At 49.6% G+C, this 17,107-nt stretch overlaps 1 protein-coding gene across 9 annotated transcripts in view; it reads left to right on the forward strand.

Annotated features, from left to right (window-relative positions):
* The window catches only part of Ano1 (anoctamin 1), a 164,182-nt gene extending 153,003 nt beyond the window's left edge, over positions 1-11,179 (forward strand). For all 9 annotated transcript variants that reach the window (XM_021227304.2, XM_040750628.1, XM_021227295.2 and 6 more), the window contains 4 exons: positions 277-329; positions 1,774-1,958; positions 6,294-6,399; positions 9,500-11,179. In XM_021227304.2, coding sequence (XP_021082963.1) covers positions 277-329; positions 1,774-1,958; positions 6,294-6,399; positions 9,500-9,766 — 611 coding nt within the window. In that variant the 3' untranslated portion in view covers positions 9,767-11,179. The remainder of the gene's footprint in view (positions 1-276; positions 330-1,773; positions 1,959-6,293; positions 6,400-9,499) is intronic.
* The last annotated feature ends 5,928 nt before the right edge of the window (positions 11,180-17,107 follow it).

A 17,107-nucleotide genomic window follows, 5' to 3' on the forward strand; every position in this document is an offset into this window, starting at 1 on the left:
GTGAACACCTTTACACAGGTTCACGGGGAAGGACCAGGGCCACGAGGGACCAGGGTGTCTGAGCCTTGGAACTCATAGACAGCCCATTAGGTGACATGGCAACACAGTACAGCCAAGGCATTGGCATTCCCTGGGCTCCTCTGTGCCTTCCCCAGCATTGCTGGGGGTGGCCCTCGAGCTGCCCCAGTTCTTGTAATGATGGGTCCACCCAGGCACTGCCTGGGCACCACAAACCATACACCAGTCCACAGGCGCTCCCATCTGCTTCTCCCCTAGGCATCTGGTATAACATTCTCAGAGGCGTCGGGAAGCTGGCTGTCATCATTAATGTAAGTGATGGGAGTGGGAATCATGGATGGGCAGTGAGGCCACCAGGGCTGTTGGGATGTCCCTCTTTAGAAAGACTGGGGCTGTGGCTCAATAGGTAGCATGCACGCGGCTTGAGTTTCATCCCCAGCATTGAATAAACCAGGTATGGTGGAGCACACCTGTTCTTCCAGCACTCAGGAACAGGAAGCAGAAGGATCTGAAGTTCAAGGTCACCCTCATCCTCATAGAGAGTTCAAGACCAGCCTGGGCTACGTAAGACACTGTCTCCAAACAAACATTTGTAACATAGCTAAAAAAGGGAGAGACAAAAAACGTTTGTAACATAGCTGAAAAGCTAGTGCCCCTATCTCTATCAAGCCCAGTGTCACACTCCTAGCTTCCTTCCTAGCCCATGACCATGTCTTCCCAGCACATAGTATGGCCACTACTAGCCTTTCCTGGCCTCAAGTCAAGAGTGGCATAGCCCTTGACCACTGGCCCCATATTGCTGCAGCAAAGTCCAAGGCTGGCTCAGAGGCATAGGAACCACAAGTGGACCTGCAGCCTCACACCCTGTATGCAGAAAGTGTGCTCATGGGAAGCAGGGGTAGCTCCCAGAACAATGCTGAGCTCAAGGTGTCCAATGAGGGGGCACCTGAGATCCAGTGCCCACTAGGCATAGGGGTGATATTCAAGCCACTAGGAACCTCCAGACTCCACACTGGCCTTCCCTCCTGCCAAGTGCCCTCTTCCCCAGTTGAGACCTTGAGGCCCCTTGTTAAAGGAACTGAGAGGGAATGACGTACAGCTGAAGCTCCATGCCAGGCCCTGGAGGAGAAAAATAGGGTCTAGAATGAGGGGTCCCTGGATACAGCCTGTGTGAAGCCAGGGCAAACATAGGACATCTCATGAGGACAACAGCAACAGTGTTAGATGCTCACAGAATATTCTAAACCATCTGTATTCTTGCCACATATCAAGTTGTCGCCTTGTACACAGCTGTGGAGGTATAGCCTGGCAAGCCCCATGTTACAGATAGCTAAGGCACAGAGAAGGAACGTGACACACCCAACGCCACACAGCCATGAGAGGCTTTGGGCTTCAGGTTCCTGCGTGAAGTCTGTCATAGATGTAGGCAAGAACTTTACAGTTTGCACATTCCTCCTTTGGGCTCTTGAATTTCTCCAGCAAGGCCAGGAGGTAAGGTCTGTGCCCAGTGGGCGTGCTCAACCTGTTGAATAAGAACAGAAGGATGGCACAGAGGGGTTGGGAACTTCACCCAGAGCCACGCAGCCTGTGAAAGGCAGCCCACTGTCCCTACCGTCCCTACTTACGGACCACAAAAATAGCCTTTCAGACTCCTGCAAGGTGCAGCAAGGGACAGGAACATTGCGACCGTTTGTTCACTCATGCTACCCTGCCCCACCCGAAGCCACACTCACACTCATTCATTTTCCCTGGCAGGCCTTTGTGATCTCTTTCACGTCTGACTTCATCCCTCGTCTAGTGTACCTCTACATGTACAGTCAGAACGGGACCATGCATGGCTTTGTCAACCACACACTCTCCTCCTTCAACGTCAGTGACTTCCAGAATGGCACGGCACCCAATGACCCACTGGACCTGGGCTATGAGGTTCAGATCTGCAGGTACTGCTTTCATGTCTCCTCCTGAAGAGAGGTCCTTGCAGAGGCAGCTGGGAAAGGCTAAGGAGGAGCCTGGCTTCTTTCAGGTGCAAGACTCAAAGAGTACTTACATGCAGTTTGTAAACTGACTGCAGGAGCGGCACAAGCCTATATAAAATTCCACACTCAGAGCCTGAGGCAGGGGAATTACTGTGAGTTTGAGGCCAACCTGGACTACTTGAGACCATGCCTCAAATGTAGTATACTGGAAGGTGAAAACAAAATATCAGAAGTTCAAGGCCATCCTCAGCTACATGTTGAGATTGTAGCCAGCCTGTGCTACATCAGATCTTGTTTCAAAAATAAAATAAAATAACAAGAGCCAGAGAAATGGTGTAGCAGTTAAGAACGCTCTTCTTGCGGAGGATCAGGGTTTGATTCCCAGCACCCACAAGGTGGTTCACAATCGTCTGTACTTCCATTTACAGGGGATCTGAAGCCCTCTTCTGGCCTCCATGGGCACCAGACATACATGTGGTGCACAGATATACATATATGCAGGCAAAACATTCATATGCATAGAATACGTAAAAATCTTTTTAAAAATTAAAAAGCAAGAAATATGTATGGGTGTATATTTGAACACACTCTCATATGCATGTATGATATCATACATGGTGGTGCATACCTATAATCCAAGTATTCAAGAGGCTGAGGCAGGATGAAGCAAGCCTGGACTACCTCAAACAATTTCTTGTTTTGTTTGTTGTTTTATTTGTTTACTTTTTCTGAAACAGGGTTTCTCTATGTGGCCCTGGCTGTCCTGGAACTCATTTTGTAGACCAGGCTGGCCTCAAACTTAGAGATCTGCCTGTTTCTGGCTCCTGAGTGCTAGGATTGAAGGAGGACGCCACACTGCCACCATCGCCTGGCTGTTTGCTTACTTTTTTTGAGACAAGAGTCTCACTATGTAGCCCTGAATGGCCTGGAACTTGCCATGTAGTCCAGTGGTCCCAAACTCACAGAGATCTGCCTGCCTCTGTCTTCCACGTTGAAGTCTGGACTGCAGAATTTAAAGCCAGATAGCTTGGATTAAAGATGTGCACTGCCCAAATGAAGCCCTGCCTTTAATAATTAATAAATAAAATGTGTTGACTGGCAGAAAGGGGCAGAGAGCTTTTCACTGTCCCTGGAGCTCTGTTCCCTAGAAGCCAATGTGAAGCCTTTGCTCACACTCTGGCATGGATGTGGGTTATCCCTGAGGATTCCCAAGCTTCCCTTCACGGTGAGAGAGGAAAGGTGCCTTTAAGGGGGGGGGGGGGTGTCTAACACTGATATCCCTGTACTGGGGAGATGGAAGCAGGAAGATCAGTTCAAGGCTATGTATTGGGTTTGAGGCAGCCTAGGCTAATGAGACCCTGACTCAAATAAATAAATAAGTTTATGTATTTATAAGTGTATTATATTTGCCATATATGATATATTTATATGTGAATAAATAAGTTGTAAATAATAAGCTTAAGGCTACAACAAGGAAAAAGAAAGGGGAAAAGCAAAGGCAGCACCATTTCTATGTATTTTGTGCCAGGATGGAGCAGCAGCTGTCCTGGGACTCTGTTCAGAATCAAAAACAAAACAAAACAAAAAAAAAAACCCAGAGGTGTCGCCTAGGAGGACAGGTTTTTCCATCTGTGAAAACTCTCTGTCTCTGCATACAGCCCAGGGGACCCTCCCATGTTGAAAACACAAGTTTCCTCAGAAGCTTGATGCTCCTAACCTCCCCTGCCCAGGAGCTCTGCAGAGCACCTGCTTGCCCCAGGGTCTCTGGACTCCCCAGCCTGGAGAGAGAGGCTCAGACCACCTCTAGATAGCCAGGGAAAGTGTCAAGTTCCAAGTGGATTTCCTCTGAGTGTTGGTGGCTTTTGCTCCCTGTAGAACTGCAGCATTGTTCCAGGAGCTGTTGGCTGGAGCCCTGCGTGTGCACCAGCAGTGGTGTTTGTTGGTCACTCCTGGGAAAAGCAATGATGCTCCCTGGGGTGGCTGAGGACTCCTGTATTGGGGAACAAAGGGGAGGAGAGGGGGCAGATGATCCGCCATTGTTGTCAATGTGTGCAGCTGGAGGAGCTGCCTCAAAATCAACCTCACATTGGGCAGCTGACTGCAGGTCACCCCAGTATTGTTGAGGTCACTCTGGCCAGGGCACCTCAGAGTTCAGGGAAATTGAAGTTTAGAGGGAAAGTCACCAAGAAAAAACAGAGAAATTGCTTTTGTTTTTCTGCACACTCCTGGCAGAGTGGCAAATGGTGCTGAGGGCTAGCGGCAGGCTTGAACACATGGAGGACACAGACAGAGGGCTCTGGGTGAAGCCAGAGAAGCATATCTCCAAGAACACAGGGCCAAGACCCCACTCCAGTTCCAGCCAGACTACCCACCACCTGGACCACAATCCTGCACCTCAGCCACCTTGAGCTCCCCACATACACCAGCCCCATCCACCACAGCCACCTCCCAAAGCCGGAGTCCAGCCCAGCCCAGAGTGCAGCAGAAGCAGGGGTTGGGACCTGGGATTCTTGCAGGCTCCTGTTTCTTCCTGTGCTAAAGCAGGCATGCCCTAGGTGAGCCCCATCCACCCTGAGAGACCACATGCTCTTCTCCCCATGGGGGCCAGAACAGGGCTAATTAGTTGAGTACAGAAGAAAATGAATCTTCTGGAGGTCAGTATGGCTGGTGGGAGATGGTAACGGAAAAGAATCAAGAGTGGGCTTTCAGGGATGCATAGGAGTTTTCCAGGCGACCCAAGGTTTATAGGGGAAAGGTGGAATGGACATGTGTGGTAGCACTGGGAGCACGGGCTCTTTGTTCCCATCAGAGATATTGAACAACTTCTGCTCAGCACCTGCCACTGTTCCCAGCCAGTCCCATCTGGGGAGCTGGTAGTTTCATAGCAAACAGGCCCCAAGAGACTCCTGTCCACTCCCTCCATGAAAAAAAGGCCCCATCTGCTGTGTTCTCACCTAAGTGTCCTCTGGGATGGGGTCAGCACTTAGTAATCCACAAATGCTGGTGACATAAACAAGTGAGGGAATGTTCAGACTAAGGCCCAGAGAGGCCAAGCAAGTGCTCTGAGACACACAGCAAGCTGATAGTAAATGTGAGCTGAGCACCAGGGGTATGTTTCTGGGCCAGGTGCCTCCTCCTGGTGTCCCCTCCCTGGGCTTCAGACATTAGCAACTAGCCTGGTTCCTACCAGCTGCTCTAGAGACCCAGGCCCTGACTTTGGGGACTGTATTGTATTAGTTATATGTCTCATTGCTATGACAAAATACCTGACAAAAAATCAATTTAAGGGCTAGACAGTGGTGGCACACGCCTTTAGTCCCAGAACTCAAAAGGCAGAGGCAGGCGGATCTCTGTGAGTTTGAGGCCAGCCTGGTCTACACAGAGAAACCCTGTCTCGAAAAACAAAACAAAACAAACAAACAAAAAAGAACAACAACAGCCTGGCGGTGGTGACACACGCCTTTAATCCCAGCACTCGGGAGGCAGAGGCAGGAGGATCTCTGAGTTTGAGACCAGCCTGGTCTACAAGAGTTAATTCCAGGACAGCCTCCAAAGCCACAGAGAAACCCTGTCTGGAAAAACAAAAACAAACAAACAAAAAGAACAACAACAACAACAACAAAATCAACTTAATGAAGGAAAGGTCTGTCCCAGCTTGCAGTGTTAGGCATAGTCCATCTGAGGAGTGTGGGGTGGTTGTCACAGTGTGAGGACACAGCCTGCCCTGAGGGGAGTGAAGGCCTCAGGAGTGTCGAATGGCCGTTCACATCGCAGCCATAGACAGGAAGCAGAGAGAGATGAATGCTGGTCATCAGCTTACTTCTTCCTTTGTAGTCAGTCCAAGATCCCATAACCCACACCCAGCAGCTCACAGCCACCTATAACACCAACTCCAGGGTGATCTGCCACTTCCTTCCAGCCTCTGAGGACACTGCATGCGCATTCGTAGACACACCTAATTAAATTTAAAAGAAAAAAATGAATCATCCTTGTTAATTTGACACCAGACACATCATTTTAAATCACAATGCCCCAGCCCTGGACCTAAAGGCTTGAGTTCATCTCATAACACACATTGCATCTCGTCTGTCTCAAAAGTCCTGAGTCTCAAGAATGTCCAAAGTTCCTGGTATCTGTTTTATCCAAGCTTCTGGGCCCTGACCACCCCATCCAGCTTGGGGAGAATTTCTAGGCAGAGAGCAGGCCTCCCCTGCAGCTGGCCACAGAGCCTGGCTCAACCCCAAAGCTTCTCTTTTGAGCTCCCCTTGGCCTACCCTTGACTCCCCACACCTTTTGCAGGTACAAAGATTACCGTGAGCCCCCGTGGTCCGAACACAAGTATGACATTTCTAAAGATTTCTGGGCTGTCCTGGCCGCCCGACTGGCATTTGTCATCGTCTTCCAGGTATGTGTTGTGTTGGGGACATCTGTCTCCAGAAAATGGAGGGACAGCACCTGGGAAGTGCAGGACCTTGAGGTGTCTTCAGGGACTCTGAGAAGGACCCTGACTGACCTGAACCTGAGCAGTGACCAAGAGAATGTTATGGAACAGGCAAGGATAGGGTGGACTGGTGAGAGCAGTGAGCTCCATAGAGCAGACTTGCAGGAAGAAGAGGCCAGTCTCTGCCCCCACTTGTCTCCATCTGTCTCTGTGCCAGGGGCCAGGCAAGTTCAGACTGGAGGCGGTGGTTCTGAGATAACTCCAGACCCAGCAAGCAGCACCTACTGTGGGCTAAACCGTGTGTGTGTGCGCGTGCGCACGCGCGCACGCGCGCGCGCGCACACACACACACACACACACACACACACACTGACTGGAGGCACATGTATACTGCTAAGAGCCATGCACATCCCTCTGGCATCAAGGAAACTCATGCTAGAACAGCAGACCGAACACTCAGAGCTGGGAAAGTCCAACAACAGGTCAGTCCCCCTGTTATGCTCATTACATGCCCTAAGTGGGCACTCGTCCCCCCACCAGCCTTTTACAGAAGGTATTGGACTAGGCTTGAGGTAATGTCCTAGCTCTCTTTTCTGTTGCCGTGATAAAGACCATAACCAAAACCAACTTGGGGAAGAATGTGTTTGTTACATGCTTTCACTGAGGGAAGCCAAGGTAGGAACTCAGACTGTGGGAACCTGGAGGCAGGAGCTGATGCAGAAGCCATGGAAGATGCTGCTTACTGGTCTGTTCCCCATATTTTGCTGGGCTTATTTTTTCTACAACCTAGGACCACCTGCCCATGGCCCCTCCTGCCATGGGCTAGACCCTTTCACATTTCACAATTATCTATCAAGAAAATGCCCTGTATGAAGAGATGGCTCAGCAGTTAAGCTTCTTCCAAGAGATCTGTGTTGGATTCCCAGCATCCATATGGCAACTCAGGACCTCTTTAACTCCGGTCCCAGGAGATCCAGTGCCCTCTTCGGGCCTTCCTGAGCCAGACATACACTCACATGTGCACAGACATACACTCAAGCAAAACACCCAAATACATTAGATAAAATGACTTAAAATGTGTTTTACAAACAAAATGACCCCCAGGCTTGCTTACAGGTCCATCTGATGGAGGCATTTTTTCAGTTGAGGTTCCCTCTTTCCAGATGACCCTAGCTTGTGTCAAGTTGACATAAAACTACCCAGCACAGACGAGGGCTACTGAAGGAAGCTCTAGGACAGTGGTTCTTGACTTTCCTAATGCTGCAACACTTTAATGTAGTTCTCATGCTGTGGTGACCCCCAACCAGAAAATTATTTCATTGCTACTTCATAACTGTAATTTTGCTACTGTTGTGAATTATAATGTAAATATCTGATATGCAGGGTATCTGATATGTGACCCCCCCAAAGGGGTCATGACCCACAGGTTGAGAACCACTGTTGTAAGATAAGATAGCATAGCAGGCAGGAATGTAGTGGGGGGGGTTTCTACTAGGGACAGCCCTGCCCATCCCAGCAGGTACCAGAACATAATGGGTCCTTATCCTAAATGGCTGGTCACTTACTCCCACAGCCAGCCTGAGAACAGGGAGGCAAGAGGACAGAGGGTCCTTAGCCATAGCTCACAGCTGGGAGCGTAGCTAGGAGAGTCCCCTTTGAACAAAGGCCAGTCACCGATGCTCAGGTGCCAACAAATGCACCCCAAAGGTGTTTGATGAACAAGAATGTAGGTCTTCCAACAAGCTGACTGACTTGCGTTTTGTCCTTAAAAACATCTCCACTGACATAGCCAGAGCTCAGGAACCTAGCAGGCCTCAGGCTTCAAGGACCAGCCCTCATCTCGCTCCCAGCACTACAGGCCATTTCTACCTTACTAGTGTTCTTTGCAGCCTTGATGTTGTCGCTGTGTTTGATGGCTTGGGTAGTCAGTCATTCTGAAGATCCCAGCTGAAGAATCCATTTTGCAGAGCATTTCCTTGCTCACTGAATTCTGATTCCTCAAGAAAGCCAACACGGGGTAGTGGAGCGCAAGACTGCTTCATCCCAAGCGTCTCATAAAGAAAAGGGAGAAAGCCTGGGTTTCCAGGGGTTGCACCTCCCTGTCCTGTTTACATCTTCTGGGAAACTGAGGCCCAGAAGAATAGGTCATGCACAGGGACAGGGAGTGAAGGGGTGGGTTTTGCCACATGGAGCAGGAGGCAGTACATAGGTGGGGCACACAGGTGGGGATGTGCAAATGGGGTACACAGGTGGAATACACAGGTGGAATACACAGGTGGGGTGCATGGGTAGGAGTATACAGGTGGAGTACACAGGTGGGGTGCACAGGTGGGAATACACAGGTGGGGTGTATGGGTAGGAGTATACAGGTGGGGCGCACAGGTGGGAATACACAGGTGGGGTGTATGGGTAGGAGTATACAGGTGGGGCGCACAGGTGGGGTGCACAGGTGGAGTATACAGGTGGGGTACACAGGTGGAGTATACAGGTGGGGTACACAGGTGGAGTATACAGGTGGGGTACACAGGTGGAGTATACAGGTGGGTTACACAGGTGGGGTACACAGGTGGAGTATACAGGTGGGGCACACAGATGGAGTATACAGGTGGGGTGCACAGGTGGAGTATACAGGTGGGGTGCACAGGTGGAGTATACAGGTGGGGTGCACAGGTGGGCTGCACAGGTGGGGTGCATGGGTAGGAGTATACAGGTGGGGTACACAGGTGGAGTACACAGGTGGGGTATACAGGTGGGGTACATGGGTAGGAGTATACAGGTGGGGTACACAGGTGGAGTACACAGGTGGGGTATACAGGTGGGGTACATGGGTAGGAGTATACAGGTGGAGTACACAGGTGGGGTGCACAGGTGGGGTGCATGGGTAGGAGTATACAGGTGGAGTACACAGGTGGGGTGCACAGGAGAGGGTCATACGTGGGCTGTGCAGGTGGGACAAACAAGTGAGGGTGTGAAGTGGTATACTCAGGTGATGTAGACACTAGAGAGAGGCTGGGGCATTCTCCAGGCCCCTCTGGCCCCATCCCCATCACTTCTCTCCCTGTAGAACCTGGTGATGTTCATGAGTGACTTCGTGGACTGGGTGATTCCTGACATCCCCAAAGACATCAGCCAGCAGATCCACAAAGAGAAGGTTCTCATGGTGGAATTGTTCATGCGTGAGGAGCAGGGCAAGCAGCAGCTACTAGACACATGGATGGAGAAGGAGAAGCCGAGGGACGCACCTTGCAACAACCACAGTCCCACAACCCGGCCAGAGGCAGGTGACGGCAGCCCAGTCCCCAGCTACGAATACCACGGGGGTGCACTGTAGCCTTGATGGCAGCCCAACAGGCCAGCAGGCTTCTGAACATCACCAAGTGGCCACCCAGTTTCCTCGAGAGCCAGCACTTTTAGCCCCACCAGGGCCTGTGGCTCTTGTGTTGTCTGCACACGTGGAGGGCCACCCTGATGTGACAACGGTCTTCTTTCTTTCTGTTTCTTCTCATTTTTGCACAATGCCATTAAGCAGGGACATTTTTATTTTTAGTATTCAGTACCAAGGATGGCTGGTGACAGGGGAGAGGGCATATTCCACAGACCCATGGTGGGGGACACGAAGCCCACCACCACCACAGTGGTAAGGGGCCAAGGCCCTGAGTCTGCATCCTTTGTCTAAGGATGCCTTGGGATAGGTACAGAGTGGTGTCCAGGAACCCGGTGACATTTTGCAGGAGGATGAATGACTTAGACTCAGACTCTTGAAGATGTTACCTGCTGTAGTTGGACAAGTTGGATGACTCCACTGTCTTTCCTTCTGGGAGGTCAGCAGTTCAGACCTGGCTACCCAAACAGTAACACATGGTAGTTTCATACCGTGTGCCACAAAAAAACGAGGGGTACAGGTGCCCCCGGTTGGCCAGTACCCTTGGTGTCCCTGGCAGGTAGGCTCCACACTGGCCACTCAAGGGCCCCTCACACCAAGATGATGTCCTTCTTGTGAGACAATCTGGGAGACAGGCGGGCATCTCTAAAAAGGCTGAAAGGCTTCACCAAGCCCCAGGGCCCACGTGGGTTCCTTTGCCGCTTTTTAGAACACCTGTTGGTTTTTGTCTAAAGAAAATCAATAATGTGGTGGTTTTGAGGGATTTTCTTTCTGTAGCTCAAGGTGGAAGGAGTTTATTTCATTAGTTAACCAAATGTGGAGAGGAAATTAGAGTATCGTTACTACCAAAGATTTTTCTCAATAAAGGCTTCTATTTTGGTAACACGCCTATATTTTCACTCACAGGGACATGAGATCCTTGGCACTTGCCGTTGTAATAGCCTCTGAAACAAGCCTCATGAGCCAGCTTCAGCTGGTGTGCTAACCAGCTGTGGGAGGTCTCTCAGCACTGTAGCCCCAAGTGTCTCCCCCAAGCTGGAAGAGGCAACTCCCTACACTCGCCTTAGGGCAAGGCTGATGGCCTGTAGTTGGCAGCTGGGGTCCAGTCATGGCCTTCAGAGGTTTTCACTGTCTGCGAAAATCATGAGACCTGATGCTTCTGTTTTCTCTCGTGCCGTGAAGTGGTTTCCAGTGATGTTTTGTACATAGCTACCATATCCAAAATTAGGTAATTACCAAAAATTCTTTTACAGAAACCAGTTTTTTTTTAAAAAAAAACAAAAACATAAAACAAACCTGACTGTACACACACCCATAGGAGACTGTGGCTGAGCATTTGTCAAAATAAATTTGAATACACAACCCTGGCCTCTTCTGAGTGCTCTTGTCCCAGCCTGTTCCTATTTTCAAGGTCCCTGATGAGCCCTGTGGTTGAAACTGCAGATTTGAAAATGACTGACCTGAGAACATTCGAGAACATTCATTTATTTTTTCGGCACGTGTGAATTGTTCTAGATGGTCCTGGGATGCCATCTCCCTGGGGTGTGTGCATGTGCTGTGCAAGTGTTTTGTGTGTACCTCTGTACACATGTACTCATGTGTGCCTGCATGTGTCTGTATCTGAATGTGCATGTCTGCATGCACACAAGTGTGTTTGTGTACTTTTATGCCCTGAGAGTGCATTGTGTGCTTATATTCACTTGCTCCCCCCCACACACTTCCCTCTGCGAGTGTGTTCGTACACACTGCACACAGGCATGTGTCTGTTTGCATTCATTTCTGTACACACCTGTGTGTATTGTGCATTCACCTGTCTGTGTGCAGATGGGCTTGTGTGTCTGTGTGTGGACATGCACACTGGACTTCTCTAAGCATGAGACTATGCTTCAGTGGAGATTACAGTCATTTCTCAGCCGCCTGTCCCACAGCCTCAGCTCTAGAATTAGCATCATACATTGTCCCAAAATCCCATGGGGAGCAACTTTATGGGGCCAGAGTTTTTGTTTGGGCAAATAGGGATGTTTATTTTAAAATAAACCATATTCACCATAATTTCATAAAACAAAAACTCAAACACTTGAAATGCAAGTAAAGTGGTCAAACCCCTAGCTGTAGCCACAAGCTTAGCCTGGAGTCTACACACCACCTGGCCCTGGAACCTCCCCAGAGCAGCAGCGGCCTCTGGCGCCCCCTACCATTGGCACTCACATACACACCCTGTAGAAGAATTGCTCTGTCTGTGCATGGTGGCACACGCCTTTAATCCCAGATCTCAGGAGACAGAGGTTGGTGGATCTCTGTGAATGCAAGGTCATCCAGAGTTACATAGTGAGACCCTGTCTAAAAAAAGGAAAAAAACCTAGCCGTCTAAAGTCCTGGAACACTTCTCATGTGGAGAGTCCAGAGAGCACATATCCCAAATCAGAACTGCAGGATCCCTCCCTTCTCTGACAACCACAGAGAGGACATACCCGGGGTTAGAACTGCAGGATCCCTCCCCTGAAGCCCACAGGGGTGCAGGGTGAGGGTCTAGCATTTCACTTCATGAGGTCTAACAGAGCCCCCTGCAGAACTGAAGAAGCACTTGCAGGGACAGAGTGGACATGCCCTTCCCTCTGGATGCCCCTAAAGAGGTGGTCACGTGCTGACCAGAAGATGAACCACAACCATATAGTCCCACATGGAAGCTTCATAAAAGGGGTGAGGCAGTCCCAAGTTAGTGCACTGGTACAAGCAGGGAGTGCCAAGACACATAGAGGGCTGGAGGGAGGCTGAGCAGGAGGAGCATGAGCAAAGGCCTGAGGTGGCAGTGTACCTGATGAGTTCTGAGACGGGGTGGTAAGAGGTGGCAAGATAACAGGTAGACGTCTCTGGCTTCATGGAGACTGATCGTGGTGGCCTGGGCTGGAGAGAGGGGAGGGGCTAGCACATCAGTGGGATTTGGTTGACACTAGGGATTCACGCAGTGTTTGAGGGGAAACTTTTGAATGGGACACCGAAGAGAGGGTTGCAGGCAGGCATACAATAAACCTGGCATGAGGTGAATGGAGAATGGTTAATATTGCCACAAAAGCCTGGGACCTGTTGACAAAATGCCAGACATCCAGGGTTGTTATTTTATGTGAAGTTGTAGCTGCTAAAAGAGACTACAATCACCCAGAAAGCTGGCTGAAGACCATCTCTTTGAAGCAGAATTGGGCACCTAGCATTGGACATCTCTACCATTGCAGAGGCTTCATGGATGGAATAGGGCAAGGAGGGCCCTGGGTCTGCAACTTCTTTCTGTTTGTTAAGATTTCCTTTTATTTTTAATTGCATGTTTTTGAACCCGTCTGAATGTGGGTATGTGCACCGTAGTGCAGATAACCTCAGAGGCCAGAAGAAGGCATCTGGCCACCAGGAGTTAGAGATATAAGCTATCATGAGCCTCCTGGTGTGGGTGCTGTGAATTGATCGCAGGTCCTCCGGAAGAGCAGCAAATGGTTCTAACCACTGAGCTTCTCTCCAGCCTCAAGTTCTGCAACTTGTACTAGGTACATTGTGAGTGTTGTCAGGCCACGGGGATGGTGCTTGTGGACCCTGCTGCTTCCAAAGATGGGGCCTGTTGTAAGTATAAGGCAGTTCCAGTTGATCCACTCCACAAGCTCACTTCTTGCTCATTTAAAAATTTTTTTCTACATAAAAGCCCCGGAAATCTGCATTTAAATGTCCAGATTTGTCCAGACCTGGTAGTTTGTGCCTGTAATTCCACCACTTGGGTGGGAGATGCTAACTCTCTGAGACAGAGCATTGGGGTTAATCTGTCCCTTCGTGTTCCCCAATCAGCCTCCCTCTTCGCTGACCGCTGTGCTGACTCTTAGCCAAGACAAGCACTGCTGGCCTCTTTCAGTTGGTGGCTGCTGCCCTCTGGTGACAATTTGGGTATCTACACCCAGGGAGCATTAGCCTAGATCCTGGGTGCAAATGATGCTGCAAACAGAAGCCACACATTCCCTGAAACTCTGTGAGGCATAAGTACCAAAGGGACCCTGTGAAATGAACTCCATGTTGGTACAGATGCCACCCAGCCCCCAAGACCCAAGGCACAATTGTGCTGCCAGTCTTGCCTGGGCCCCTTCCTCTTCAGGGGTCTTTAGTTCCAACCCCTTAAGTGCTCAGGCCCAGATGGGTCCTCTGAGGAAAGTCAGGTAGATCTCCCAACCCAGGGCCTCATCTTCATTGCATCTATAGTCTTTTTCACCCAGCATGCTTTCATGGCCTCTGTCCATGGGCCAGGGCAACGCCTAGATGACAAGGGTCTGGGATTAAGATGTAGGTAACCAGGTAGTGGTGGCACATGCTTTTAATCCCAGCACTCAGGAGGCAGAGGCAGGAGGATCTCAGTGAGTCCCAGGTCCCCCTAGTCTACAGAACTAGTTTCAGGACAGCTAAAGCTACATAAAGAAACCCTGTTTCCAAAAACAAACAACAAACAAAAAGATACAAGCCCTGAGAGGAGTTTTCTACCATGTTGTTTTTCCCCTGCAATGGAGATAAGACCATCTTTAAACACACACACACACACACACACACACACAGAGAGAGAGAGAGAGAGAGAGAGAGAGAGAGAGAGAGAGAGAGAGAGAGAGAGAGAGAGAGAGAGAGAGAGATGGGCATGGCAGGTGAATGCCTTTAATCCCAACATTCCAAAGGCAGAGGCAAGTGGATCTTTGTGAGTGCAGGCCAGCCAGAGATACATAGTGAGACTGTCTCAAAAACAAAAACAAATAATCAAAAACCTCCCCAAGGAAAGGCCAGGGACCATGAAGATCTGGGGAGTCCCCACCTAGCATGGAGAGAAAACAAAAGAAACTTAGAGCCACAGACAGTCCTGGAGAAAGGAAGGCAAGAGTTCTGACCATTGTCAGCAAAAACAAAGGGTCAAGTTTACCTCCATGAAGCCAGTAAGAGACACTAAAGCCCCCCTCCTCTCCTCCTCTTCCCTCTCTTCTCTTCCCTCCCTCCTTTGTCTTCTCTTCCCTCCCTCCTCTCTTTCCTCTTCCCTCTCTTCTCTTCCCTCCCTCCTCTCCTTCCTCACTTTTCTCATTCCTGTCATACTTCTTCCTCCTCCATTCCTGCCTCCCATCTACCCATCTTTCTTTCTCTTTGAGTCTATTGGGATGGCCTCCAGCTCACCCTGGTTCAGAGACTTCCTGTGTTCCTACCTCCTGAAGGCCCATCCTTCTGGAAACCTTGTTGTCCCTGTTGGAACAACCAACATCACAGCCAAAGACTGGGAATTCCGTATGCCCCAGGCATTTCACAGGCATGGAGTGGGAACGGGGCTCTGCATGGTACCGCCTTTGTGTTTCTTCTCTTCCTGACAGGGACGAAGGGATACTTCTTGAATGGCATGTTCTGGTCTACACCAGGAGAGGCTCCCCTGGCCCCTTTTCTTTCTTAGCACAATGAAAAGAAAAACACACCCACCTGATTTCATCAGAATTATGAAATTTTGGGGCTGCAGAGATGGCTCAGAGGTTAAGAGCACTGGCTGCTCTTCTAGAGGTCCTGAGTTCAATTCCCAGCAACCACATGGTGGCTCACAACCTTCTATGATGAGGCCTGGTGTCCTCTTCTGGTCTGCAGGCAGAATACTATCTACACAATAAATAAATCTTTAAAAACAAAATATGAACTTTTTATTGCAGGATCTTATGAACAGACTGAAAATGGAGCACAAAATGCAGGGGTTTACAGAACACACATCTGACAGGAGATTGACACCCAGAATAAAAAATAAATAAATAAGATGGGTCTGGTGCTGCATACCTATAACCCCCAGCGTTTGGAAGGTCAGAAGTTTAAGGTCATACTGAGCTCCACGGGGGACAGTTCAAGACAAGCCTGAGCAATTTGAGACCTTGTCTCAAAACAAAGAATCATGGGAAAAAACAGTAGACAACAAACTCCATGCCAGTGGCTCTCCTGGGATTGGGACTACTGAGGCGTCTAGCTTCCGGGACTGGGAAGCTGTCTCTTCATCTGCAGGGTGCAGACAGCCATGCTAGACTCCCAGCCCTCACTTACATCAGCCCAATAAACCCCCTTCTGTTGCTTCTGCTCCTATAATGAGCCCTCCCAGCCTAGTAAAAATGTGTATAGTTCTGTGCTCACATGAGTGCTGCCAGCAGAAGCCAGCAGAGGGCCTCTGATCCCCTGGAGATGGAGTCAGAGGCGACTGTGAGCAGCTAAGCATGGGTGTTGGCAACCAGCAGCAGGTCCTCTGGGAGAGCATTAAGAGCTGGACCACCTTTGCAGCTCTCATTTGTCTTTCTATGCAACCTCAGGAGTCTTCCTGGGATACATAGTGAGACCCTATGTATTGTTCAAAAACAACTAAAAACACTTGAAAGGGGTGAATTTCAAATCAATTTAAAGGCCGGGTGTGATAGAGCATGCCTTTAATTCCAGCACTTGAGAGGCAGAGGCAGATGGATCTATGTGAGTTCAAGGCCAGCCTGGTCTACAAAGCTAGCATCAGGACAGCTAGGGCTGTTACACAGAGAAACCCTGACTCAGAAAACACACACACACACACACACACACACACACACACACACACACACAATCAATGTAAAGAAATGTAAAGCGACACTGCTGGGTATGCTGTGAGCATCTGGGTTTCACTGGGCCTGCAGCTCAGCCACTCAGCAAGGGTGGCTGGCTATGAGCACCAGAAATCCACCTGTGTCCAGTAGAGTTGGGGTCACAGATGGGCACCACCTTCTCTGGATTTTGTGGACATAAGGATCTGAACTCAGGCCCTCACACTTGTAAAGCAGGCCCTTTGCCCACTGAAGCTCTAGAACAAACCCCTACCTTATTTTTAACTCATGGATAGTAATTGTACACGGTTATGGGGAGCATACTGTATTGTTAGTGAAAACTCCGGGTGGTGGTGGCACACACCTTCTTTTAATCCTAGCATTTGGGAGGCAGAGACAAGCAGATCTCTATGAGTTCGAGCCCAGCCTGGTCTAGAGTGAGTTCCATCATGGCCAGGGCTACACAGAGAAACCCTGTCTGTAAAACATCAGATAGATAGGTAGATGATGGATGGATGGATGGATGGGTAGATAGATAAAGCTTAACAAAGTTAATGAACACTCAACTCAGGACAGTTAACATCTCCACAACCTCCACCATGCATCAACTTTTTCTGATGACAATATTCTAGTTCCTCTATTTTACTGATACTAATCTACATATTACCGGACCGTGGCTCAACAGTTAAGAGCACTTTGTTGC

The sequence above is a fragment of the Mesocricetus auratus genome, unplaced genomic scaffold (genome assembly GCF_017639785.1).
Source record: "Mesocricetus auratus isolate SY011 unplaced genomic scaffold, BCM_Maur_2.0 Super-Scaffold_4256, whole genome shotgun sequence".
Taxonomy (NCBI): domain Eukaryota; kingdom Metazoa; phylum Chordata; class Mammalia; order Rodentia; family Cricetidae; genus Mesocricetus; species Mesocricetus auratus.